The sequence below is a fragment of the Mustela lutreola genome, chromosome 8, assembly GCF_030435805.1.
Source record: "Mustela lutreola isolate mMusLut2 chromosome 8, mMusLut2.pri, whole genome shotgun sequence".
NCBI classification, from domain to species: domain Eukaryota; kingdom Metazoa; phylum Chordata; class Mammalia; order Carnivora; family Mustelidae; genus Mustela; species Mustela lutreola.
Window position 1 is genome coordinate 134504141 of NC_081297.1, and position 26037 is coordinate 134530177.

Genomic DNA, 26037 nt, shown 5'->3' on the forward strand with positions numbered 1-26037 from the left:
CCGTATGTCACCGACTCCCTCTGATCGGTGAACCGATCTAGTGTCCGTAGATGAACGTGTATATGTCATGTCCACGGTGCTGAGATTTCGGTTGGAAGAGAAGAGGATTTTGAGGTTCTTTTCTTGGGAAATAGTTAGAAAGAAAAGGTATTGGGCACCAGGAATAATAGCTGATCATAGGCTCCTGAGCCCTTACAAATGCCTGTTGCAGATTCCTTTACAAGAGTCCTCACAGCCCTTCCTGCCAGGTAGGTGTATTGTTATCCCCATTTTACAGAGAGGTAACCAAGGCCAAGAGAGTGAGTATATCGTCAAAGTCGGATAGGACATGGGCCTGTGTGTATTAGTTTCCTAGGGACACCACAACGACATGCCACAAACTTTGTGGCTTAAAACAACAGACATCTGTTCCCTACCAGTTCTGGGGGCTGGAAGCCTGAAATCAAGGTGTTGGCAGAGCTGAATGCTCTGGGATAGAAACTTCTTTGCATCTTCCTAGCTTCTGGTGGCTCCTAGTAGTCCTTGGTACTCCCTGGCTGGTGGCTGCGCCCCTCCACTCTCTGTCTCCCTGGGCCTTCTCCCTGTGTGTGTGTGTGTGTGTGTGTGTGTCCCCTCCTGTCTTATAACAACAGCGGTCATTGGGTTTAGAGTCCACCCCAGTCCAGTATGACCTCATCTTAATTTCACTAACTACACCTGCAAAGGCCATATTTCCAAATAAGGTCCCATCCTGAGGGTTTCTAAGTGGGCATGAATTTGGGGAGGGGGCGCTTCAATCCACTACACCATGTTCTTAGCCAGGACCCCATTCTGCCTTCTAGAACAGGGTGGAGAAAAGGGAAAGAACAAGAAAGCCCAGGCATGCTCAAGTTTTGCCCAGCTAGCTTTGAAAGAGACAGAGGATGGGCAACAATCCCTGTGTGGCCAAGGGGAGCAGAGGCTTACCTCAGAGATGGGGTGCCCAGGACAGGCCAACTGCATTAGAGTGAAATTGTTCTGCACAGAGCCCAGCAGCTTTCTGTACTTGAAGGGAGAGACTAGGTGTAGGGTTAATGGCCCGCCGTGTTTGAGCAACTTGCATAAAGGTTATGTGGAATGTGTCCTTTCTCAAGCAGCTGCATTATTCCCTGTCTCCGAAGCTGCGGGGAGACCCCAGAGGCAGACATCAGTGTCTCCAGGTTGTAAAATCAGACTTGGAGCACGAGCCGCAGGGAAGAAAGTGTTTTGGCATATTATCTGCATCACTGCAAAATAAATTTATAAGCATTCCAGGGAAACTGCAGGGGAGAGCATAGAAATTCTCCAGCGCGCAAGGAAGGGTAAATGAGAATTAACTGTACGATACCCATAATTACTTATTCAAGGTGTAGAACGTAATTAATATGATCTGTACTGCCAGGGCTGTCTCTCTTGTTTTATTTAAAGGAACATAAAATGTCATTTATAAGGGCTTTCCTAGGTTCACTGCCAATTTCAATTCCTTGAACTCTGTTTTTCCACAGGGTCTTAAGTTTCTCAACAATAAAATTTGTCTACCACTGTCGCATTTTCGGGAACAGAACTTGGGCTGGGGGCTGGTTCTTCCTTACCCCAAACACTCCGATTCCCCACCTTTGACCAGCCCGAAGGTGCCAGTTCTTGTTAATTCTGCTACCGTGGGCGTTTTCATGTCATTCAAGGTGACGCCTGTGTACAAAAGAAGCTTCTAGAAAGACCAAAACTACAAAACTAAAGCTAGGATGGTAGCCTATAGGAATCTGACTCTTCCTGGAAGTCTAGTAAGTGTTCATGGCTACATTCAGGGTGGCCTTTGATTAACATTTGATCCTTTCACAAACTTAACCTGCTTTTAACCCTTTCAATTGCATTTAAAATTTAATAGATTTAAATATTTTATTTATTTATTTGACAGACAGAGATCACAAGTAGGCAGAGAAGCAGGCGGAGAGAGAGAGGAGGAAGCAGGCTCCCTGCTGAGCAGAGAGCCCAATGTGGTGCTTGATCCCAGGACCCTGAGATCATGACCTGAGCCAAAGGCAGAGGCTTTAACCCACTGAGCCACTCAGGTACCCCTAAAATTTAATGCACTTAATGTCCTTTCTGAGTACTTCAATTGCCTGATTAACAAATGAGCACTAGGATATAATATAAATCTCATACCTCAAGCTTAGAGATATGATGACTAGTAAGTTTTTAAAATGCTCCAATAGTATATGTGAACAAGATTTCAACTTATAATCTCAAGTCAAATCCTTCATTTAAATCTCTCTTGTTAGGATTGCGAGGTAGATCTCCTACTCATGTAGGTCAAAATCTTGAATATATTAATCTTACGGGTTTTCTTCTTAAACATTTCTGTACTTATTTTTTTAAGCCTATTAAAAGATAATTTAGATATAAAATTCACCTATTTTGAGTGTAGAATTTAGTGAATTTTAGTATTTTTTCAGAGTTATACAACCATCCCCACAATCTAAGTTTAGAGCATTTCCATCCCCCTAAAATGAACCTTCATGTCTGTTTACCACCCTTCATCATCCTCCCCTTAGGCAACAAGTAGAAGAAAATCAACTTTCTGTGTCTGTGTGCCTGTTTTGGACATTTTCTGTATTTAATTTGAAATCTGCTGGGTTTTTAAGCAATGGTTTTGCTATCTCAATTTTGGGGTCATCTCCAGCAATTTTTTGGGTTACTGCCTCAGTGGCCTGGCATTTCTCCATGAGGGAAAGCTGAGTGACCCAGTCTGTGTGTATGTGGTGGTGGGTGGAGGGGAGGGGCTCGTATAACCCAAGACCCAGACTCAAGTCCCTTATGCCTAATGCAGATGCTTCTCTGCAGAAGAGCAAACCCCAGCAGGTGGTTTCATGCCACTCTGATTGCCCCTTGCCTCTCGCCTGGCTCACTGCTCCAAGACTGGGTTCAAGTGTGCCGGCCGACTCTTGTGGCGAGGGCTTGCTCCAAGGCCCCAGTTCTGACCTTGCACTCATCAGCCAGGCTCCTGTGCCCACCTGCTGTTCCTCACAGCAGCTGCTTGCAGGCCACCAGCCAGCATGCTCACCCAGAAAGTCTCCGGGTCCCCTCAAGTTCATACTCCACACACGAGCAGTGTTATTCCCTGTAGCCAAAAGGTGGAAACAACCCACATGTCTATCGATGGATGCCTGGATACATAAAATATGATATATGCACACAATGAAATATTATCCAGCTTTAAAAAGGAGATTCCAACTTATACTATAATATGGATGCACTTGGAAGACCTTTTAAGTGAAACAAGCCAGGCATCAACTACTGTATCATTGCATTAATAGGGAGAACATAGAATAGTTAAATTTAGGGACAGAAAGTAGACTAGGGGTTCCCAGGGGCTAGAAGGAGAGGGGATGGGAAGTTAGTGTTTCAAGGGTACAGAGTTTCCGTTTGGGATGATAAAGTTCCAGAGACGGTTGGTGGCGATGGTCACGTAGCCACATGAATGTACTTACTGCTGCAGAACTGCACACCTGAAAGTGGAGAAACCGGTACATTTCCTGTAATGCATATTTTACCACAATTTTTTAAAAATCGGCAAAAGCCCATTGGTGTGATTCTCCAACTCAAAGATCATATTCGAGGGCTCCATCTTGACTACAGAATCAAAGGCATGTTTTCCCAGTCTGGCCTGAAATTATTTTTGGAGTGAGTTAGGTACAAATCAGTGAAGATGCCTCAGCCTAGCCAACACCCTTCACAGCAAGGCTCTACCACCCCCCCGCCCCCCAGCCCTGTCCCTGGTAAGAACGTTCCTGTGACACGCTGCCCTCACTGGCCACAGCTGGAACGAGCTTCCCCTCCTCTGCTCCAGACCATCCTGCAGGTGCACCGTCCGTGTGCCCTGTGGGTCGTGTCTCCTGTCTGGCTGGTCTGGCCTCCCCAAACCCTTCTGAGACATGGATCCCCTGGGGTGCCCCTTTACCTCCTTGCTTCCCAGGCCCCTCTCTGGGGGAGCCTGATTCAGGGGGGCTACAGACGTGTGTCTTTTTTTACAAGGACCTCAGAAGACTTCTCAGATTCTGAAGACATTGGACGAGGTTAACTGTGTTTCAGAAATGGTCTAGTTTCTTACCTTTGGGGAAAAGATCTCAGATTCATTCATTCTTTTGTTCATTCATTCATTCCCCCAGGTGCCGAATTTAGGCACTTTTAGGGACCGAGGACATTGCGGTAGAGAAGACAATCCAGGTCCCTCCTCTCATGGAGCTTATAATCTTATGGCAGCGATGGGCAGTGGCCAGTAAAGCATTTAAAATAAAAAGTCAAAAGGCAACAGGTGCCTTGAAGAAGAATAAAAAGCAAAGCAGAGGGGAGAGGGAAAAAGAGGAGGCAGGCTGTGTTCACTAGTGCGGTGGTGGAAGCGATGACTTGAGCAAGAACAGGAGGAGGAGAAACACGGTAATGGAACAGCGAGCACCCAGGGCCTAATGGGTCGGGACAAATACTAAAAAAAAAAAAGAGAGAGAGAGAATAGAAAATATCAGTTCATCACACCTACGCTGGGTGTGAAAGGACAGGAGACAGCCCATCTCTAACTTTATGACCTTGAACAAGTCACTTACGCACCTGGTGTCCGTTTCTCCGCCTGTAAAATGGTGCTGGGGACATGGTCAGTTCCACTGGATTGGGGTTTCGTAACCTTCCAGTGCCCGGCACCTCCTCCTCCTTCAGCTCTTCCATGCTTTCTCGGGGTGGCCTGCAAACACGACGGACTGTCCAGGAAGGTCATTTTTGAGCTTCGCATGCTGCTGTTTGCCCTGGTCACTCAGAACCAATTCTGAGGGGGCTTTTCCCCAATCATAAATACCCATTCCCTTTGCTTGTGTGAAAGCCATGGGCCAGATGGCCTCTAAAGCCTCATCTTGTCCTGCGTATGCCTGATTCTGCATTAACCTGTTAGGTCGACAGCTGGTTTGCCCTTGGGCAGGGACCCTGGGCTTTGTGGAAGTGGGCACGAGCCTCGGCTCGGGGGGGTGTTTTTGCAGATGGGCCAGAATCCTCTAAAAGAGGGGATGCATTGATGGCAGAGGCCATTGGTTTGGGCTAACACATGATGGCTTGTTCTTCTGGCAGGTTAGTACTGTAGTGTATGTGGTATGTTCTTCAGGACAGAGCATCGTAGTCTCTCTAGGACAGTAAATCTCCTGGCCCTCAGATGAAGCTGTGACTTTTCTCTTCCAGAATTATGTCAAGTGCTTTCACCTAATTCTTGGATTTATACCCTTGAACTTTGTCTGCCGAAACTTTGATTCATTTTAGTTCTGCCACCACCTCCACAAGCCAAGGGGCAGGAGCTTTGTGGAGCTTAGGGAAAGGACACGGGCCTGGGAGTTAGCTATCAGAAGGGTTCCAATTATTTCCGAATCAAATGAAACACAAATTCCTCAGTGTTCTTCAGTGGTTGCTAGGAAGGTGTCCAAGGAGGAAAAACAGATCTGGAATGGGTATTGATTAGCTCTGGGTTATTGTAGGGACTGAGAAGGGAAGAAGAGAAAGTTGAAAAGCTTAAGTTTGATAATAGTATTAATGATGGTTTAGGTTGAACCCCAGTGCCCGGAGTCTCCCACCCTCAGTGTTCTGGGGCTCCTGAAAAGTCGCCTGCAAATACAGGCGTGTTGAAAGTTTTATGCAACTCAAAGCCTGGGTAGTTGGAGGACACTGGGTCAGTACTCAGGACTGCCTTTTTGCCTGGCCTCTCCCAGTTCCCACCTCTGTAAGCTGTAACAAGTCTCATTTCAGAGGAGTGGGAGAGAGCACTCAGGGTTTGCATCCACCGAAATGTGGGTTGGAATCCCAGCTCTGCTGCTCACTAGTGTGTCATCGGGGAAATTTTTCAGCCTCTCTGAACCTCAGTTTCCTTGTCTTTAAAATGGGTGTACTGCCACCCGCCTCCACGTTGGTGGTGAGGAGTAGAGGCGGGACATAATAAAAAGCTAATGTTTACTGAGTGTTTCTAGAATTCATTTCGGGCACATCACCGTTCCTCAAGAATGGATCCTATTAATTTTGCCTTATGTTTTGGTTTGTTTTCATTCCTTTGACTAAGAAAGCCAATTAAGTGATTTTGAGGATGTTTTGTGAGCTAACCAACTTTGAACTTGTCTTTTTTGTTCTTCTGCTAAGTGGCTTGGCCTGGTAACCCCTTTCGCAGAAAAAACATCTTTGCTTAAACCCTCCCATCTCTTAACCAGTTATTTGATCTCATTCACTTGATGCAGACGAGCTGAGTACTTATTCTGTGCTCAACACTTGATTGGGCAGAGGGCTTGTGGACGGGGTTGGATAAGAGAACGCATAGAGCTGGGCTGCCAGGGACTCAGTTGGGGGACTGAGCTGGCCTTGGACGTGAGAAAGTTTGGCTATCCCGTCCCCTCATGGGGCCATGTTTTCTCTTCTGAAAATGAGTGCGAGGGGTCAGATAGGAGCCAAGACCCCCTCAGGCTCCAAACACGAGTTTTGATTCTTAATTTTTTGGCAGGAGCAAAGAGGAAACGCAAAAACTTGAACCCATCTGGGCATGCCGATGTGCTGAACACACACGGATTCAAAAAGCCTCAGATTCCTTGAGAGAAAACGAAGTCTCACAGAGATATAGAACATTTTATTATTATTTTTAAAAATTTTATTATTTTTAAAATTAACATATGGTGTACTATTAGTTTCAGGGGTAGAATTTAGTGATTCATCGGTTGCATGTAACACCCAGTGCTCATCACAAGTGCCCTCCTTAGTGGCCGTCACCCACTTCCCGCATCCCCCACCCACCTTCCCTCCTGCAACCCTCAGTTAGTTCCCTATAGCTCAGAGTCTCTCATGGTTTGCCTTCCTCTCTGTTGTTAATCTTATTTTTCTTTTTCCTTGTGATCCTCTGTTTTGTTTCTTATAGTCCACATGAATGAGATCATATGATAATTGTCTTTCTCTGACTGACTTATTTCACTTAACGTAATACCTCTATTTCCATTCATGTTGTTGCAAAGGGCAAGATTTCATTTTTGATGGCTGAGTAGTATTCGTGTGTGTGTGTGTGTGTGTGTGTGTGTGTGTTTCTATATCTGTTTATTTATCTATCCACCACATCTTCTTTATCCATTCATCCATTGGTGGACATCTGAGCTCTTTCCATAGTTTGGCTGTTGTGGACATTGCTGCTATAAACATTGGGGTTCACGTGCCCCTTCAAATCACTATGTATGTATCCTTTGGATAAATACCCAGCAGTACAGTTGTTGGGTCACAGGGTAGCTCTACTCTTAACTTTTTGAGGAACCTCCATGCTGTTTTCCAGAGTGACTGCACCAGGAGAAAATTTTAATATAGTAGCTACAGAAGTATCATTTGTGAGGATTTATGTCCCTCTGTTTCCCTCTCCACTTTTGGGGGACGGCTTGGAATTGAGCCAATTTCTAAGCCAACTTGTGACGTCCGAGAACCCTGGGACCTTCAGCCCCTTCCCACTCACCCTGCCGCCATCTTTGTTTTCCTCACTCTCCCTCCTTTTTCCTCAGGTCTGAATATTTCTTCCAGAAACCTGGGCAAAACCACCAATACGCTCTGATGTTAGCAAGTGACTCAAAGCGGATTTCTTCCTTCGTGTTTTAGAGGGAGGCTTGTGGTCTGAAGGAGATGCTGAACTCTGAGGAAAAAGAGGGCTCCCAGAAGGCTGGGTTCATAGGTGCTCCCGGCAGAGGGCTGGGCTCTTTCCACTCTGAGCCCCTCCTTGTGTGGAATTTCAGGTCCCAGGTTACTGAGACAAGAGGGCTTTGTTCCAACAGCTGCCCCAGGAGAGCTAGAGACCATTGGTTCTGCTTCCATGTAAGATTTGGGGGGAGGGTCCCATTTTTATATTATTATTATTAATTTTTCCTTATTGATGGCATTTAAAAAATTTATCTTTTTTTTTAAAGATTTTATTTATTTATTTGATGGAGAGAGAGAGAGATCACAAGTAGGCAGAGCAGCAGACGGGGGGGGGGGGGAAGCAGACTCCCTGCTGAGCAGAGAGCCTGATGTGGGGCTCGATCCCAGGACCCTGAGATCATGACCTGAGCTGAAGGTAAAGGCTTAACCCACTAGGCCACCCAGCTGCTTTTTTTTTTTTTTGAAAAACCTCCTCATTTCAACCAGGATGCCAGGCTTTGGTGGTGGATCGAAAACTGGGCAGAAATCGAGGAGCAGTCTGTCTCACAGCCAAGCTCTGCTTTTTCTTTCCCAGCCTTTCCTGGGCCCACACTTGTCTCTCCTGCTCTTCTGTTACTGGGTAACCACCACCGGGTCCTCTGTCTACACCTCCTGCCCCTTGCACCTGACTGCCCCACTCCCAGCCCCTCTACAGGGCTTACTGAACCCATGGTTCTCTGGGGAAACTTCCAGCTGCCCTGTGTTTAGACATCGGGAACTTAGGGGTCCCCTGGTTTTATCTCTGCACTTGACCAAGGAGAAATCTGAGGCCCGGGGGGACCTGGTTCAAAGCGAGGCTCTGTGGTGGCAAAGCGAGGCGTGGCATCCAGGCCTATGACTTTTCACATGGATAGTCCTGGATGCTATGTACCAGGCTATTTTACGTTTTCATTTAATTCCCCAAACCACCCTAGGATATAGGCATTATTATTATACTTTAGAATTTCAGAGATGAAGAAGCTGACTGAAGGTCCCAGGGCTGGTTAATAGTGAAGCCAGGATCAGAATCCAAAGGGTGCTGCTCGGGGCTTGGGACTTGGCTGATTTTAGCATGGGAGAAGTCCAGAGTTCCAGGAATCTCTTCTGTCCCAGGCAAGCCAGGATGGTCAGAAGCACAGGATGTGCTCCCCCGGAGAAGGGAGAGCTGCGACGGAGTAGCCTTTCAGAGCAGCTGGGTACCCGACAGTAGCAAAGCAGATGGCCCGTCTTTCCAGGAATGGAAAACTCCCTCCTCTGAGGGAGCTGGGTATCTCTCTCACTTACCCTAACTTGATGGCGTTGACCGAGACATGGTCCTGTGCCAACACCCTTTAGACAGATGGGCTGGTCGGTACCGCACCAGGGCACTGCGTGAATTGGTGCCTTTGCAGAAGACATGTCTGTGATTGCATTGTTGCTCTGCACCCGCAGAGCATGGTGTAGATGAGGGCTCATACTCAGGCTGTTAGCAAAATCAGATTCAGAAAGTGTCCGAAGTTAAGTGAAGTATTAGAGCAGTTTTGCTGGCAGGGGAGGGGGGAGTGGAGGCTCATTTGGACCCAGCTGACTGAGTGAGTAAGCCTTGCCTCGCTGTGGAAGTCGAGGGAAGGGGAAGACAGATGCTGTGGCAGCAGCTTGTAGGGACAGCAGGGGAAGTAGTGAAGACCACCCTTTCTGGGAGCAGGCCTGGGTTTGAATTTGCCACGTGTTCTGCCCTCCGCTGGCTGTGTGATCTTGCGCCAGTTACTGGCCCTCTCTGGGATTCCGTTGGCTCAACTGTAAAATGGGAATAAATCATATTATCATCCTTGCATTATTTTGGACATACAGGGTTTTTAGGAGTCACAAATGACGCAATGTGAGAAAAAGGCTTAGCCTCTGTCAGGCATCAGGCACATGATAAACTCAATAAATCATAGTCGTCATGATTCTTATTATTAACTCTTGCTGTACTTGATAAGACCTGAGTTCTAGCCTCAGCTCTGCGGCTGGCTACCCCGGGGAGCTTAGGCAAGTGTTTAACCTCTCAGTTTCTTCTGTAAAGTGATGGGGCTGGATGGTACTCCCCGAGCAGCCCAAAGGTCTGTAGTTTTCTTTTTCTTTTAACGACTTTATTTATTTATTTGACAGACAGAGATCACAAGTAGGCAGAAAGGCAGGCAGAGAAAGAGAAGGAAGCAGGCTCCCTGCTGAGCAGAGAACCTGATGCCGAGCTCCATCCCAGGACCCTGGGATCATGACCTGAGCTGAAGGCAGAGGCTTAACCCACTGAGCCACCCCGTGCCCCAGTCTGTAGTTTTCTAAAATGCATCAAAGGTGAGCTCCCACCCAGAGCCCCAGGGCCTTACAGTTTTATGTCCTAAGACCCACATTAGCCATCCAGCAGCTCCCATGCAGCCCAGAAGCAAAGGCGAGGTCAGAGGGAGCCACTCAGAGGGTGAGGCGGACTCCAGCCCCTTGCCGGGAGCCCACTTTGTGTCACCTGCTGTCCGTTTATTTTGAGTAGAGGATCCATGTAGGAACAATGTGCTCTTTGTCATCATAAAAAAAACACAGGGGCTTGATTCTGATTTTAGCTTCATTCATGTATCTTGGAATATACAGAAACGTTCCTGGGTCCAAGAAATCGTGCTGTAAATTGAGCCAATTTGATTCTTACCAAACGGTCTTGAGTTCCGTTGATTGGGGTTTTGAAAGGGAAAGAGAAAAGCAAGTGTTGCAGCTAAATAAAACCTGTGGTGGCACATGGACAGCAGGAGGCCACTGTTAAATGTCCTCAGGGATTCCTTTCTTAGGGCTTTTGATCACCAGACCTTTTATTTTCAAAGGAAAAAAAAAAAAAAAAAAGAACAGCTGTTGAATGCTACTGGTAGTTTCTTCCTTATATAGTAGAAAACAGCCTGTCCAAGGCTTGTGAAGGAAGCCTTAAATCCTAGCTCATTCACAGGCTTTTTTGTGTGCCTACTGTGTGCCAAGCAGCAGGGGAAAATGTGAATAAGAAGGGGGTGGTCTGTAGTCCATACCCCTCTGCCCATGCCTGGCATGCTGTAGGCACTTGGGAAGTTCATTGAATGAATGGAGTGTAGTAACAGTTAGTTTTTGGTCTGTCCCATCACATCATTTTAATGACCCCTGTGACACTGGATTACCTTTTAGATGTAATCCAGTGTCACAGATGTGGCCAGCCAACCCAGTCTTGGGCCAAGCTAGAAAGTTGCGTGGTGGACTTGGCATCTGACCACGGGTCCAGCATTCCAGCTGAGAGCACGGACGGGCGCTGCTGGAGTCCACACTTCCCCTCTTAGTCACGAGACCCGGGCAAGTTACCTAGCCCTGCTGTGCTTCAATATTCCTATCCATAAAGTGGGAACAGTGGCAGTACCCACCCCATACAGCTGCTGTGCAGATGAAATGTGTCAGCTACAGGGCGTCCCGTGAGCCCTCTCTAAACTGTACCCGCTACCATCTGTGTATGTCACTCACTCAACCTTCTCTGATGCCACTTTACCTAAAACGCTCATGGGAACGACACACTTAATACTTAGGTGCATAATTGCCAGCCCTTCCTTTGTCTCCCAGGCACGCAGCAGGTCCTCACTGTCCTTGTTTGGATGTGAAGAGCCTAGCAGTCTGGTCTGAATCTGCAAGTGGTTACTTTCCACTCCCGTGGTCTTGACCTTGGTCAAGCTTCTGAAGTCAACAGAGGCTCAGACCTATAAAATGCGGTCCTTCCTTCACCGTGGGAAGGGTTATGCTTAACCAAGTGCCTGGCACACTAGCACTTGGTAAACAGTAAGATTGTTATCATTCTCATAAATGGCACACAAGGCCCCTTTGGCTTTGGTGGCCTGGGGTGCCGAAGCTGGTTCCTGGGGCGCCCGACAGAGTGCGCATGGCCAGGGCTGGAGGAGGCACAGAGGGCGGGCGGCCTTGGGAAAGGGCCTGTGTTGCAGGCCCCACACGGTCAAAGCATTTTAAAGGCCTTGTATTAGAAAAATAAACCAATTAAATAATACTGCCCCCCATAAAAGCTGACTTTTAATGGACTCCATGGTAAGGTTTTCACCGTGGCGGTCCTGCAGCCTCTGTCTCCGTGAGCCTGTCTGCCGCCATGGGGAGGGTTTAATCTTGCATGGCGTGAGCATAATTTTAGAAGTTTTATGGCTGTTTTTTCTCCTCCAAAGTGTTGCTATGTCATTGTGCTCCGAGGGCAAGTTGCACGCACTTAACAGTTTACCTCGTTTTTGGTGGAAATGAAAAATGAAGCAATAAATTAAAGAAAAACACAACGTGGATTTTCCCCCTTCTTCTCTCGAGGCTTTGGTAGAGGAACAAAGAGGCAGTGTTTCCCCCCGCCCCACCCCCGGACAGCCTAATCAAATTCTAACAGCTTTTGTGGGTGGACATTTGCCCGCAGATCGCCTTGCGGGAGAGGGCTTTGGGGAGGCGGCACGTGTCTGGGGCCTTTTTGGCTGACCCCGGGATCCTGGGGACTGCTCTCTGGGGTAAGGAGGGGGTCAGCCAACGAAGCCCATGGGCCGTGCCTGTTTCTGTGACACGGAAAAATCATCCAAAGAAGATTTCCTGACACCTGAAAATGACACGAAATTCACGTTCTGTGTCCGTGAATGGAGCGGTGTTGGTATGCAGCCACGCCCATTGGGTTCTGGGCTGTCCCGGGCTAATGACAAGGTGCCCCAGAGACTGGGGGGCACCGGGCCGAGGTGCTGCCTGCCCTTCAAAAAAAAGCAGTGACCCTGCTCTTGGAGGCAAAGGAGAAGGAGCAAGAGCATACAGTCCCCACGTTCCTGGAAGCGATGCTTTACTCTGAGGATTTCCACGTGGCTCCGAGGGGCACGTCAAAAGAGAACTGCCTGAGAAAGCATCGACTCACCTGGAGAATGTTCAGAAGTAACTGGCTCCGTGCAGAGATGGCTTTCTTCACCATCCCAACCCCAGGCAGGCTTCTGAGCGAGGGAGGGGCCCGGGTGTGTCCCTCTTTGGCCAGCCCTCCCTGCCTTCTGTGGCTTTCCAGTCAGAGAAGCGTTTTTTTTTTTTTTTTTTTTTTTAAGATTTTATTTATTTATCTGACAGAGAGAGAGCACAAATAGGCAGAGAGGCAGGCAGAGAGAGAGGGGAAAGCAGGTTCCCCACTGAGCTGAGAGCCCGATGCAGGGCTTGATCTAAGGACCCTGAGATCATGACCTGAGCCGAAGGCAGAGGCTTAACCCACTGAGCCACCCAGGCGCCCTTTCTTTTATTTGACAGAGAGAGACAGCCAGAGAGGGAACGTCAGCAGGGGGAGAGGGAGAAGCAGGCTTCCCGCTGAGCAGGGAGCCCGATATGGGGCTTGACCCCAGGACCCTGGGATCATGACCTGAGCTGAAGGCAGACGCTGAGCCACCCAGGCACCCCCCAGAGAAGCCTTTGAGGTCTGCTGACTTCCCATCAGCTCGTTGGATGACTCAAGAGCAGAGAGGTTCTGCCCTTCCCTCCTGGGTGTAAGCAGGTTTTTGTTGGGAATTGTTATGTGCAAATCCAGTGTACGATCTGATGCCTTCAGAAATTTGTAAGAAACGTTTTTTGGCCTGCACGCCGGTGTAAGCATTCTGCAGATAGGAGTAATTCACGGAATTCTCACAGCCCGCGCCATCTTACAGCTGAAGAAACACAGGCACAGCAAGGTTAGGTGCCTTGCCAAAGGTCACGCAGCTGGAATGCAGTTGAGCCAGAATGCAAACCCCGGGCTGTCTGCTGCAGGGAACATCCTGGGTCCACTCCACGGCTGCTACAGAAGGATGCATTCTTTAGGCTTCTGGATGGATCTGCTTTCCTTGTCCGCCCCCCCCACTCCCATGCCCTACCATGTCATTGCACGAGAAGATAGCCTCTGGTGGGAGAAGAAAACGCTTGTTGTCTCATTCATTTGTTTCTCCCTCCTGGACACTGTCCTCCCTTCAACAAATAATTACCGACAGGTGACTGTGTGTACGGCTCTGGGAGGGAGGGCCCAGAATGAGAGTGTTGGTGAGCAAGGAGAAAGAGAAAAGAAAAACTCTTTTCCACTTAAAAATAGTTCTTGGAGGTCAGGGGTGGGGGGTGGCGCCTGGCTGGCTTAGGCGGTGGAGCTTGTGACTCCTGATCTTGGAATTGTGCGTTCGAACCTCACATTGGGTGTAGAGTTTACTTAAAAATAAAACCTTAAAAAATAGTGCTGAGTGTCCCCAATGCTGTTGGCTTTTGAGGAGTTCCCTTAATTCTCCCTCTTTTATTTTATTTTTTTAACTTTTCTTTTTTGTGGGCTCCAGACCTAGCGTGGAGCCCAGCATGGAGCTTGAACTCACGACCCCTGAGATCAAGAACTGAGCTGAGATCAAAAGTCAGATGTTGGGGCACCTGGGTGGCTCAGTGGGTTAAAGCCTCTGCCTTCAGCTTAGGTCATGATCCCAGGGTCCTGGGATCGAGCCCCACGTCGGGCTCTCTGCTCAGCGGGGAGCCTGCTTCCTCCTCTCTCTCTCTCTGCCTGCCTCTCTGCCTGCTTGTAATTTCTGCCTGTCAAATAAATAAATAAAATCTTAAAAAAAAAAAAAAGTCAGTTGTTTAACTGACAGAACCACCCAAGCACCCCTTACCCTTCTTTTATTATTTATAAGTGCCCTCCTGTCTGTTTAGAACTATAAGTCCTTGTCCTTTGTGCCTTGACCTGAATACGTTCATTAAAAATAACCTAATTTACAAGAGGCTTTGGGGTGACCGAGTATCTGACTTAGCCAGTGGGGAGGGCCCTCCAAGGGGAGGCCCTGCAGGGTGCTCAGGTGACCAGAACCAGGTGCTGGAGCGGGGGAGGGGTAGGGAGGGCAGGAATAAGAGGTTGTAATTGATCATTGAGGCCTCAATTTGAAATATATCACCAAGCCTGGTGCTCCTAGAGCTCACTCCCTGGGAACAAACTTTTCACTCTTTTGTAAGTAGCTTCATTTTGGTGAGTTTCAGATGCCTGACTTGTTTTCCTAAAAACTTGGGGGAAAGAATGTTTTAGATTATTTATGACCTTCTGAGTGTGGAGATGCCAGCAAGCTGGGGAAGACGTACCATTGGATAAAGGAACAGTAGCTTTGCTAGAAGCTGACTTTCTCTCTTCCTTTCCTAGCTGTTTCTTCTTCCCCCACCGACCTCTGTGCCTTTTTCTTTGTCAGACAACAAGCTTTTGTTGCTCATTTCTGATGAGCCTTCACTTTCTCTCCTCAGTCATGCGGAGGAACCCCTTCGGTGTGGACATCTGCTGTCGGAAGGGGTCTCGAAGCCCCCTGCAGGAACTCTACAACCCAACCCAGGTAAGCCCCGGAAACTTTCTTGCTTTCTTGGCTTGGTCTCCATGCATCAGTTTTTGGAGGAGAGGGGAGAATGAAAGTCTCCAAAATCTGGTTCTTGCGGAATTTGAAATTTCCTGGCATTGCTTGGCATTTTACCTTCAGTGGTCGTTTTCTTGGTCACCCTTGCTCTGTGTCATGGCTCTGAATTCTAGCGACCAGAATTTAGAATTTGAGAAACCCTTTGGTATAGTTCTCGACTAAGCTTTCAGACCTGCTCAGGTTTGAAAGCCATATAGTCACAGGTTCCAGAAATGGGGCTCTGAACTTAGCCGTCTGGTCAGTGTCCCCCTTAGCACCCCAAAGAAGGTTCGCATGTGGGTGAGCCTGTCTCCCTGTTCCATCAGTCCATTCAAGTCCAAGATCGATCCTCCAAGGATTCCCCCTCACTGTAGCTGGTACCAAGAGTCCGTTCTGGTGGGGGGCGGGGGTTGCTTTTTGTGAAGTGACTGTCATGGTAAATTGAGCTTGATCGTGAAGAGTTTCTCTTGGAGTGAACTAAGCTTCAATCAAGGGAATATGTCCTGGTGGAAAGCTAGAAGCCGGGGGAAGAGGCCTGGTCACCATGGCGATGGCCTCTGTGATGTGTGTGGGTCTTGATGAGACTCTAAGGCTGGTTCTCTTGCGGGAACTTGATACTAGGACTAGTAAGTGAGCTACTAGTGGCCTGACCTTTGATTGCTGTTGAGCAAAGGAAAAAAATGTACTGCTTTGGCCTTAGTCTCTTAGGTTTCTTTCTTTCTTTTTTTTTTTTTTTAATAAAATTCTTAATTTAGTAATTTTGTGGACTAAGGTGCTTGGTAGAGGAATATAAAGCATGGTGCTCAAAGATATTGCATTCCCTGAGGTCTCACAGAGGGAACTTTCTAATCCCATAGATCTTCTCACCTACACTCCCTTCTGCAAAAATGGGCTCCTGGGCTTGTGCATCATGGGTGTCCTAACCAGGTGAATCCACTCCCTCATCAGCACCACTGCTTGGGCGTTCCAGCGTGGCCAGGCCTGGTTAGCCAGGTGACTGCAGACTCCCATCTCCCCAGGCTTCCTTACTGGGCTTTCTGGTGACTCAACAGGGAATAGTTATTTGGGTTTTGTTTGGCGCCCAATTAAGCTGATTATTAGAGGCAAGTCTCCTAACATGTTCACATACCCGTGTTTAGGAAGAGCAGACAGGAGGTCCGTGGACTGTGTCTGTGCGGTTCACTGGCGTATCCCCAACCCCTAACACAGGGCCTGGTCTGTAGATGGTGCCCCCGCGTACCTGTGATGGGAAGAATGAAAGTGTGTGTTCACATCCTACCTCCTCTCCAGCTGGCTGTGCGGCTTGAATACGTGATGAGTCCATATCTCTGGAATGCGGGAAGGATAAAATAACTCTGATGGGTCAGGGCTATGTAAACATTTGTCATTATCATGGTCATGAGGGTGGTTTCCATACTGGAAGTCTCGACTTGAGAGTCAGACGTGGGTTCAGAGCCTGGTTTCTTCATTCCCTAGCTATGTGAGTGTGGGTAAGGTACTGGACCCCTCTGAGACCGCCGGCTGTCCTCTGTAATGCGATGCTCACAGTCCCTGGCTTGCAGGTTTCCTGGAGAAGATGGACTTTGCTCAGTGCCTCCTATGGAGTTTGTCCATTCCTGGATTCATTCACTTGTTCATGCATTCATTTCTTCACTATTACAAGCGCCGGGCACTGGACACCAGACAGCTGGGCATGTGTGGTTAGCCCTCCGTGTCTGGTTCCTCTTGTCCCAGAGCTGGCATGAGCGAGTTGACTGGACAGGGAGACCCAGCTTGGCCTGTTTGTAAACCCACCAAAGGAGCGACAACCTGCGTGGGTAGAGGTCATCTCTTCTTTCTGGTGGTATTTTGTTTTCCGGGTGAGAAGCTCATTTAGCAGCAGCCTAGGACCTGGGAGGGATGATGGGGCTGGAGAGGCAGCTCTGGGAGCCGTTTGTGAGTCACCTCCACCAAGAACGTTGTGGGCAAGCTGTCTGGCCCCCTTCTCTGGCAACCAGGGAAATGTCCCCGCAGGAAGATCTCCCCGCTTCCTCGGGATGTTGCCCGGGATGTTTTTTCTTAAGCTCGTTTCCTTTACAAGCTGCAATTGTGTTCCATTCCCACGCAAATACAGTCCGTGGTGCTTCTCAGAGACACTCTCTTGGGGATCCTTTGGGCTGCCGTGGGCTGCTGTGAGCTAGGCGCGGAGAGGAGAGAAGGGAGCAGCCACCCCTGTTGAGTTTAGTTAAGTTTCATGTCCCCAAGAATTTTACGGACTCTGGACCCAACTGGGCTTGGTTGTGCTCTGTCACGCTTTCTCACCAGCCAAGCTGCTGAAGCTGCCGGGCCTGGACTGATGTTCTGACAGAGGCAGATGACAAAGCCTGTCAGTTTTGCTAGAAACCAAACGGCTCCTAGGGATGCCATTTCCCCGTCTTAGGCTGATTGGTTATTTGGCTTTGATATACGATGGTGAGAATAGGAACTATTTATTGTAGATAAGAAAGGATTGTTAGAGGGGAGCCTGGGTGGCTCAGTGGGGTAAAGCCTCTGCATGATCGCTCAGATCATGATCTCAGGGTCCTGGGATCGAGCCCCGCATTGGGCTCTCTGCTCAGCGGGGAGCCTGCTACCTCCTCTCTGCCTGCTTCTCTGCCTACTTGTGATCTCGGTCTGTCAAATAAATAAATGAATAAATAGATAAATAAATAAATAAAAGCTTAAAAAAAAAAAGAAAAGATAAAGAAACAAACGTTTTAGAGCAAGAAGGTACCATCTTCGTTACCATGTACCAAGGCTGTAGACCAGATGTTTTCTCGATGGTTCTAAACATCTCAGGGAATGCTTACGATAAGCCCCAAACGAGGTCTGCCATTCCTATTTCACAAATGGGAGAGCTGAGGCCAGGGAAGTTCCACAGCTTGCCTAGGACCCCACAGCTGGTAAGAAGCAGCATAAAGATTCAAGCCCAGGACACACTACACATCCATTTATCTCTATGCTCTGCTCACTGTTACCAGCAGAGTTTTTTTGGCACAAATCACCCCATACCCTGCAAAACAACAACTGAATCACACCCAGATTTTTACTGGACAAAGACTTAAAAAGCTCTCTGGGGGACAATTGGCTATAATCGGATTTTTGTGTCCATGGTTTTATTATTTCAGGACCTCACGAATCCCCTAACCACTGAAATGACAATTGGTTAAAAAAAAGTTTATGGTTGATATTCTTAGAAGAACTGTGCTCTGATGTCTTATAATTTTCCTGGTTCTCCGCTGTCTCCCTGGCCCCGAAATAAAATGTAATTGCTGATCAGATCAGCGGGTGTCAAGTCACCGAAAGTTCAGGGGTTGCCAACTGCACATTTGTGGGCCGAGCACATCCGTGGGCCGCCCTGGTGTAGCTCAGACTCGCAGGGCAGAGCTCGTCGGCAGCCGTCAATAGGGCCATAATTGCCCCAAGAGTGCCAGTGGGAGCGAGACAGCTTGTCCTCCTGCCCCGCCCACCTCCTGGTCCTCTCGTGGGTTCTCTGAAATCTTCACAGCATCACTCATGTGGTTCAGCCCTGCCCTGCCTGGTGCTTTCTTTAGCATTTCTCCCTGCTCTGTGATTACCATGTTCCAAGAAGACAGATGTGCAGCTGAGGGGCTGACCAGGGAATTCAGGAATTCATAAACGCAGAGTCTAGAAGGCTTGTAGGAGTGCACTAGGTCCAGCTGTCGATGGGCATTCCTGAGGGCCTGGGAGGGCCAGTCTGTGTTTGAGGGATCTAGTGGTATTCTGGGTGAACTGTTTGAGGCCCCCCAACTTTTTTTTTTTTTTTTTTTTTTTAAGGAAAAAACAAATATCTGTTATTTGGTCCAGTCTTCAAGATGCTAAAGTAGAGTTACTTCTCTATAACTTAGGCTCCAGGAGGAAGGATCGAAAGAGGGAGCAAGGAAGGAAAGGGACTCTTCCCTGAAAGTGTGATCTGCTTTCACTCCATGAGACCACACTGTTTGAGGCATTTCTACACGTATCTTGTTGAATCTTCACAAGAACCTGAAAAGGAAGGTTGAACCCCATTCTTCAGATAAGTCAACTGAGGCTCAGTTAACGGAGCAACTTGCGGAGCTCGCACAGGTCCGCAGAGGTAGCACCGGGCCCGTCCGGCCTGGTGAGGTAGGAGGAGGATGAGAGCCAATCCCTTCATCTTTTCCAGGTGGAGGAGAAAAATGCTTTCTTGAGGTTCTCGTCCCTAGTGACTCAAGCTGAGACAGATGTGCTCAGGATTGTTGTGAAAATTCCCGAGATCAGGGGCCAAGGCTTGTGGAGTGATGCAGAATGCACAGTAGGTGTCCGGTAAGTGGCCGCCATTTTGTTTTCTGTTTCCCAGACCTGATATTTGGAGAGGCCTTTGTCTCTTGGCGGCAGCTAGGCTGAGTAGGAGTCACCCTCACAAACTCTGCTGTGGGATAGTGAGTCTCGGTGAAATTAGGAAGTCGGGGTGTTTGATTGAGTTTAGACTGATAAAAACTTGAACTGTCCAAAGGGGTTGGGGTGGGGGCTCTTGTAGCACCAACCTAAATAGCCTTTTCAGCAATGCTCGCCAAGCTTTGTTTCTTCTGCACACGTTTATGGGCTAAACAGGGGGAAGAGGCATGGAGAGGAGAGGCACGTGGTAGGCGGGCATGATAAATGCTGATAATAGAGGCTTTTCCGGTATGGGAGAATCAGGGGTAAGTAACCAACCCTTTAAGGTGCAGGGCAAGTGGGAGGCTTTGTAGAGGGGGTGGCAGTAGCTAGGCCTTTGAAGACACATCAGGCGTCATCTGACAGAGAAGAGGGAACAGCATCAAGGAGGGGAGGAACAGTAGAAGCGTGGGCCCCAAGTGGGCTCATCCATGGCACGTTCTGGGATTGGAGAGGGGTTTGTGGCCAGAGTGGGGAGCATGCAGGGAGCTGGTTGGAGAGCAGGCAGGAGGGACAGGGTGGTCCCACCCAGATTAGGCTTGTCCACCCTTGTGGAGGGTGTATAGTCTTTACCTGCCCGCAGGATTGGTGGTTCCAGGGAGCCCAGAGGAGATCCTGTACAACTCTTGAGCCAAGTGCTATTTCGGAGTCAAGCTGCTTGTTAACTGTGGGGCTTCTCCCCTCCTTGCTGCGGCGGCCTCTTTGACAAAATGACTGAGATCTGGGGTTCTCAACCCTGGCTACCCATGGGGACCCCTCGGGGAGCTTTGAAACAATGGCCAGCGCCCAGGCCCCACCCCAAGATTCTGCTTTTGTTGCTGGGTCTGGGATAGAGTTGGGGTGTCAGTGTTTTCAAAACTGCCTGGTGATTCTGGGGGGGTGGGGCGACAGTGTTGAGAAGCACTGGATTGGAGGGTCCATAGGGGTCCCTTGAGTTCAAAACTCCTTGGTTCTTAAGTCACCCATTCCGGGACCAGCCCCTCAAAGCATACCCACCGAGACGGCTCCCTGTCATTTCTTATGAAGCCTCCTGGGACTCCCATCCCTTCAAGCTCCACTGGTGGGTTCGGGAGTCGAGGCCGAGGGAGTCGAGGTTCGGGAGTCAGTTGAGGGGGCCTCCACCAGCACCGTGGGGACAGACCCAAGAGGCAGAGCCTCCAGGCAGGGTTTCGGGAGCGGCCCTGTGTCAGGGACATTTGAGCCACACAGCTCTGGACCCCGTAAGGACGAGAACCCAGACTTGTTCCATGCCACGCATCAGACGGGCATGTCACAAGGAACAGCTCTGGTCTTTCGAACAAGTGCGAAAGAAGGAGTGGCCCCCGGCCTTCAGAATTTTCTTTTGGGAAGACTGCGGCTCATGGTCGGACTCGCCGGAGAAGGCAAGGACGAGCAGACATTGTGCGGCTTCCAACTCGGGGCAATTAATCCCTTCATTACCAACCACCTGGTAAATGACGAGTCCGTCTAATTATCTTGTTTTGACCCAACAGCTGTCTACCAGCCAAGGAGGGATTAATTGATTTAGCTGTGGACCGGCTCCTTATGCAAAGATATTACTTACTGTCAGCCTTGCAGAACGGCAGCTGGCTGGCAAAGATGAAATATTACATGAACTTGATCTTACGCACAGTGCTTGGAAGAATGCTTCATTATTAATTGCAAATTACAATAGATGTGCAAGCCCATTGCAAAACTCAGGGACAGCAGGCCGCCTCTGTCGCCGGGGCCGGTTGCTCTATCTCTTTGAACCAGGGAAGGCACCCTGGTCAGATTTCCAATCAAGCCAGGACAGATGGGGACTCGGTCAGACACGATTTGGGTCAGAGGAGAGAATTGGGTGCTTGAAGGCACTGGGGGGGGGGGGGTGTTCCAGCCCAGACGTATGAGCTGGGGCGATGACCTGACCTCCCAAGCATTGGTTTATTGATCTGTAAAATTGGAACACAGTAGGGGTGCCTGGGTGGCTCAGTGGGTTAAAGCCTATGCCTTTGGCTCAGGTCATGATCCCAGGGTCCTGGGATCGAACTCTGCATCAGGCTCTCTGCTCAGCAGGGAGCCTCTTCCTCCTCTCTCCTCTCTCTCTGCCTGCCTCTCTGCCTACTTTTGATCTCTGTCTGTCAAATAAATAAATAAAATCTAAAAAAAAAAAATGGGAACACAATACGGTCTTGGAGTTCTGTGAGTTTCGAAATCCTGTTTAAAAAGCACCTGGAAAAAAAAAAGAAAAGCACCTGAGATTGTAACCAGGAAGAGTTGGTGGTGTTAATCGTGTTAATTGATAACCAACCATGATCTGAGTTGATTTAGGTGACCTGGGACTTCTCTTACAGGGTCTGGGCCATGCTGGTCCCCTATATTATAGGCTCAGACACTTTGCAGGTGCACACTCGGAGTTTTGTTGAATAATAATAAGCTAGAATGATTTCCTCTTGCTTGGAAGCTACTAGCTGTTCATCATGGGCATTTCCTAAATATTTTGATTTATGTGACATGTCTGGTTGGCTATTATTAAGAGCCTGGACATGCTGATCGGTAAGGCCATGGGTGCCTTTGTGTGTGTGATATGTGTGTGTGCGTGTGTCTATGAGTGTGTGATGTGTGTGTGGGTACCTGTACACTCAGCCCATAGCCCGGACCATGGCAGAGAGGGCTACTGGGTTTAAACCTCTTCTTTATTGTCATACCCCCCAGTCCCTAGTGAAATGCTTCAGTAGTAGCTAAAGCCGACCCCCTGTGTGATGCCATTGAGCCCATGGCTTCATCCACGTTTCACTCAGCCCATCTTTATAGGCCATTGGTCCGTTTCGGGAAGCCTCGTTTGACGCCGTATATTCAAACCTAGGTAGTGAGCTCAGTGCCTTAATGGGGTTTTTCTGTGTTAGTCTGTGTGACTGCAGTCTGGCCTCTTCCAGCCAGAGAAGCGCATTCGAATGACAAAATGACCTCGGCAGTTTCTGTATGGCAACACAGCTGTAAAATCTGCCATTTTCAGAAAGTTATTTCCTAAATTATCCTCAATTATAAGAGACTTTTACATAATTTGATTTTTCTTTAAATTACATGACTCAAGTAGCTTCTCAGCCATTTGGATTTGAACCTTGTCAGATGCGTACGGCTGATACTAAGCCCTGGCTTGTTTTCACCTTCTCTGTTGGAGAGACCTGGGCGGGGGTGGGTATTGTCTTCTGCCCCCTCTCGCTCCCTTCCTGATGGTGAAGTGGGGATCTGGTACAGATCTGGTGGGGAGCAGGCTTTCCAACCTATCTTCACCACTAATTACTGTGAAGTCATGGCAAACAGTTAAAGTTTTCTAGCACTGGAGACCTTGTTTATAAAGAAGGAATAAAGGGGTGTCTGGGTGGTGCAGTTGGTTAAGTGTCCAACTCTTGGTTTTGACTCAGGTCATGGTCTTAAGGGTCATGATCTCAGGGGTGTGAGATTGAGCCCTGGGTCCGGCCCCATGCAGGGCTCTGCACTCAGTGTGGAGTCTGCTTAAGTTTCTTTCTCCCTCTCCTTCTGTCCACCCCCCCAATAAAGAAAGACATCTTAAAAAAAAAAAAAAAAAAAAGAAGGACCCAAATAACAACAGTTTAGTTATTAAAGATTAAATTAGAAAGTATATGAAAAGGGGCACCTCGGTGGCTCAGTGAGTTAAGCCTCTGCCTTCGGCTCAGGTCATGATCTCAGGGTCCTGGGATCGAGCCCCGCATCGGGCTCTCTGCTCAATAGGGAGCCTACTTCCCCCTCTCTCTCTGCCTGCCTCTCTGCCTCCTTGTGATCTCTGTCTGTCAAATTTAAGAAATAATAATAATTTAAAAAGTATATGAAAAGTTCTGGGCAAATGGCAAGTTATTCAATCAATGCTGGTTTTGTTTTTGTTTTTGTTTTTTATTACCTCAGATGAAACATCTTTCAGGAAGCTCTCCCTGATTTTTATTTTTTCTCCTCAAGCTCAGGTTAAATGTCCTTCCAGAATGGTGCTACCTACCAGGAATAAACATGACTTACATATATAATTTGAAATTTTCTAGCTAACACATTTTGAGAAGTTAAAAGAAAACAGGTGAGGTTCATTTTAATGGTATATTTTATTTAGTCCAGTAATCCAATAGAAAATTGTACTCAATATAAAATTATTAGGATATTTTGTGTTCTTAGGGTACCTGGCTGGTTCAGTCAGTAGAGCATGCGACTCTTGATCTCAGGGTCATGAGTTCAAGCCCCACGTGGGACGTGGAGCCTCCTTTAAGATTAAAACAATAATGAGATATTTTACGCTCTTGTTTTTGTACTAAGTCTTTGAAGTCTGATGTGTATTTGACACAACATAGCTCAGTCTGGTTGTATGTCATCTGCTCAGTGACATACACATGTGGCTGGTGACTGTCCTATTGGATAGTGCAGGCCTCTAATATGCCCCCTCACCACACCCCCGTGCCCACATTTCCCTCGTTTGGGACATTCAGCCTGTGCCTCTGAAATGATGTTACTCGGCCTTGAGCCCCTTGAAGGCAGGGGCTGTGTCTTGTTCACCTGCTGGCTGTTTCGGGCCAGCTACAGGACAGGCTCCCCAGGGGTTTGGGCAGTGAGGGGAGCGGCTTGACTGTGCTTTGAGCAAGTCTGGTATGTGGACATTCGGGCTGAAGGGGGTGATCGGGGCTTCAATGAAAGCAGGAGGTCTCCTGGGGTCAAGTGATGCCCCTGATCCAGAGAGTATGTCTCCAAGGCAAGCCGATGCCTGTGTCTCCCCTAAAAACATTTTTTGTGTACAAGTACCATGGAAGGGTCGATGCTTAGAAAGGCATTGATCATTTCCATCTCCACTTGCATCTGGTGACATTCTTTCTGGAGGCCAGCATGTGTCAGAGGGTGAGGTTGGAAAGAACAGGTTCAGGGGCCCGGTGCTTGAAGGAACTGGGGAGAGCGAGCCTGAGCCTGAGAGGAATGCAGGGGTGGGGTGGGGGGATTCCTCAAGCCAGATCTCCCTCTCCCTCAATACTTAGTCCACATCCAGCCCTGTTTCTTTTTTCCCTTTTGTTCCTCCCTCTCCTCCTCCCTCTCCCTCCCGTGGCACAAGCAGCACTCGGTACATGTGCATTGATTGAAATGGAGCTGAAATTCCTGGGTTCCCCCTCCCTCTGTGTACCTACTGGGGTAGTTTGCTGAGGCTGCAGACTGGGGGGGGGGGGGGGGTCACAACCGAAACTTCATGTCTCACAGCGCTGGAGGCCAGAAGTCCAAGATCAAGGTGTTGGCAGGGTTGGTTCCTTCTGAGCGCCGCGAGGGAGAACCTGTTTCATGCCCCTTTCCCAGCTTCTGGTGGTTTGTCGGCAACCTTTGTCTCGCTTGTAGGAGTGTCCCCTCAGGCTCTGTTTTTCCCCTCATGTGGTGGTGTTCTCCGTGTGTGTCTGTGTGTGTGTGTGTGTGTGTGTGTGTGTGTGCGCGTGCGCACGCGCATGCATGTGCGTCCAAATTTCCCTTTTTTTTTTTTTTTAAATATTTTATTTATTTATTTGACAGAGAGAGATCACAAGTAGGCAGAGAGGCAGGCAGAGAGAGAGAGAGGGGAGGAAGCAGGCTCCCTGCTGAGCAGAGAGCCCGATGCGGGACTCGATCCCAGGACCCTGAGATCATGACCTGAGCCGAAGGCAGCGGCTTAACCCACTGAGCCACCCAGGCGCCCCAAATTTCCCTTTCTTAAAAGGACTTGAATCCTATCGGATCGGGGGCCACGTATTCCAGTAGGACTTCATCTTCATTAATTACATCTGCAATGACCCTCTTTCCAAATAAAGCCACATTCACAGGTACCAGGGGTTAGTCTTCAACATATGGCTCTGTGTGTGGGGGAGGGTACACAAGGCAATCCGTAAACCCTGCTCTGTGCAGAGCACTTTCTAGAAGCTGGGACTCTCAGGACGAAGACCCTTGCCCTCTGTTAGTGTCGACTCTGACAGGTGCATCGCCCGTAAACTGACCATTACAGGATGAAATACTATTTCAGGTCAGCGCCCGGTGCTGGAGTAGTGTAATCAGATGGGATCATGGACCTAGACTAGGTGTGAGTACACACATGTGCTTGTGTGTGTGCACAGCCCCAGCCAGGGCACAGGGGAGGGGGGGGCGGTCCACGGAGGAACAGCCTGCTCCCAGCTCCCCGCACAGTCAGTAAACCCACAAAGGGGAAAGGATATGCTCACTTTCAAGGGACTAAAATCATTGCCCCTCCTGGGCGGGCATCCGATCCTCCCATGCCCCTCTGGTTAGGACGAACAGGCCAAGGACTTGTGAAGAACAGCGCCCTCCGTGGCTCCTGACTTCTAGAAAGGTCGGCAGCTCCAGTGCCTCCAGCCATCTTCTATGTTCAGTATCTACATGACCATGCGGGGCGGCCTGCCGGGTTGACCTCCTCCCAGTCTTGGCAGGTGTCGGGCAGCCCTGGAAAGAAGCTGGCCATTCCGGAATACACCACAGGGGCGCGCCGCTCGGGCAGACTCTGGTGCTGCCTAAAACGGCC

General features: G+C 48.8%; 1 protein-coding gene across 2 annotated transcripts in view; it reads left to right on the forward strand.

The window, feature by feature from the left end:
- The window catches only part of CHST11 (carbohydrate sulfotransferase 11), a 258337-nt gene that overhangs the window by 106496 nt on the left and 125804 nt on the right, over positions 1-26037 (forward strand). For both annotated transcript variants that reach the window (XM_059186719.1, XM_059186720.1), the window contains exon 2: positions 14941-15026. In XM_059186719.1, coding sequence (XP_059042702.1) covers positions 14941-15026 — 86 coding nt within the window. The remainder of the gene's footprint in view (positions 1-14940; positions 15027-26037) is intronic.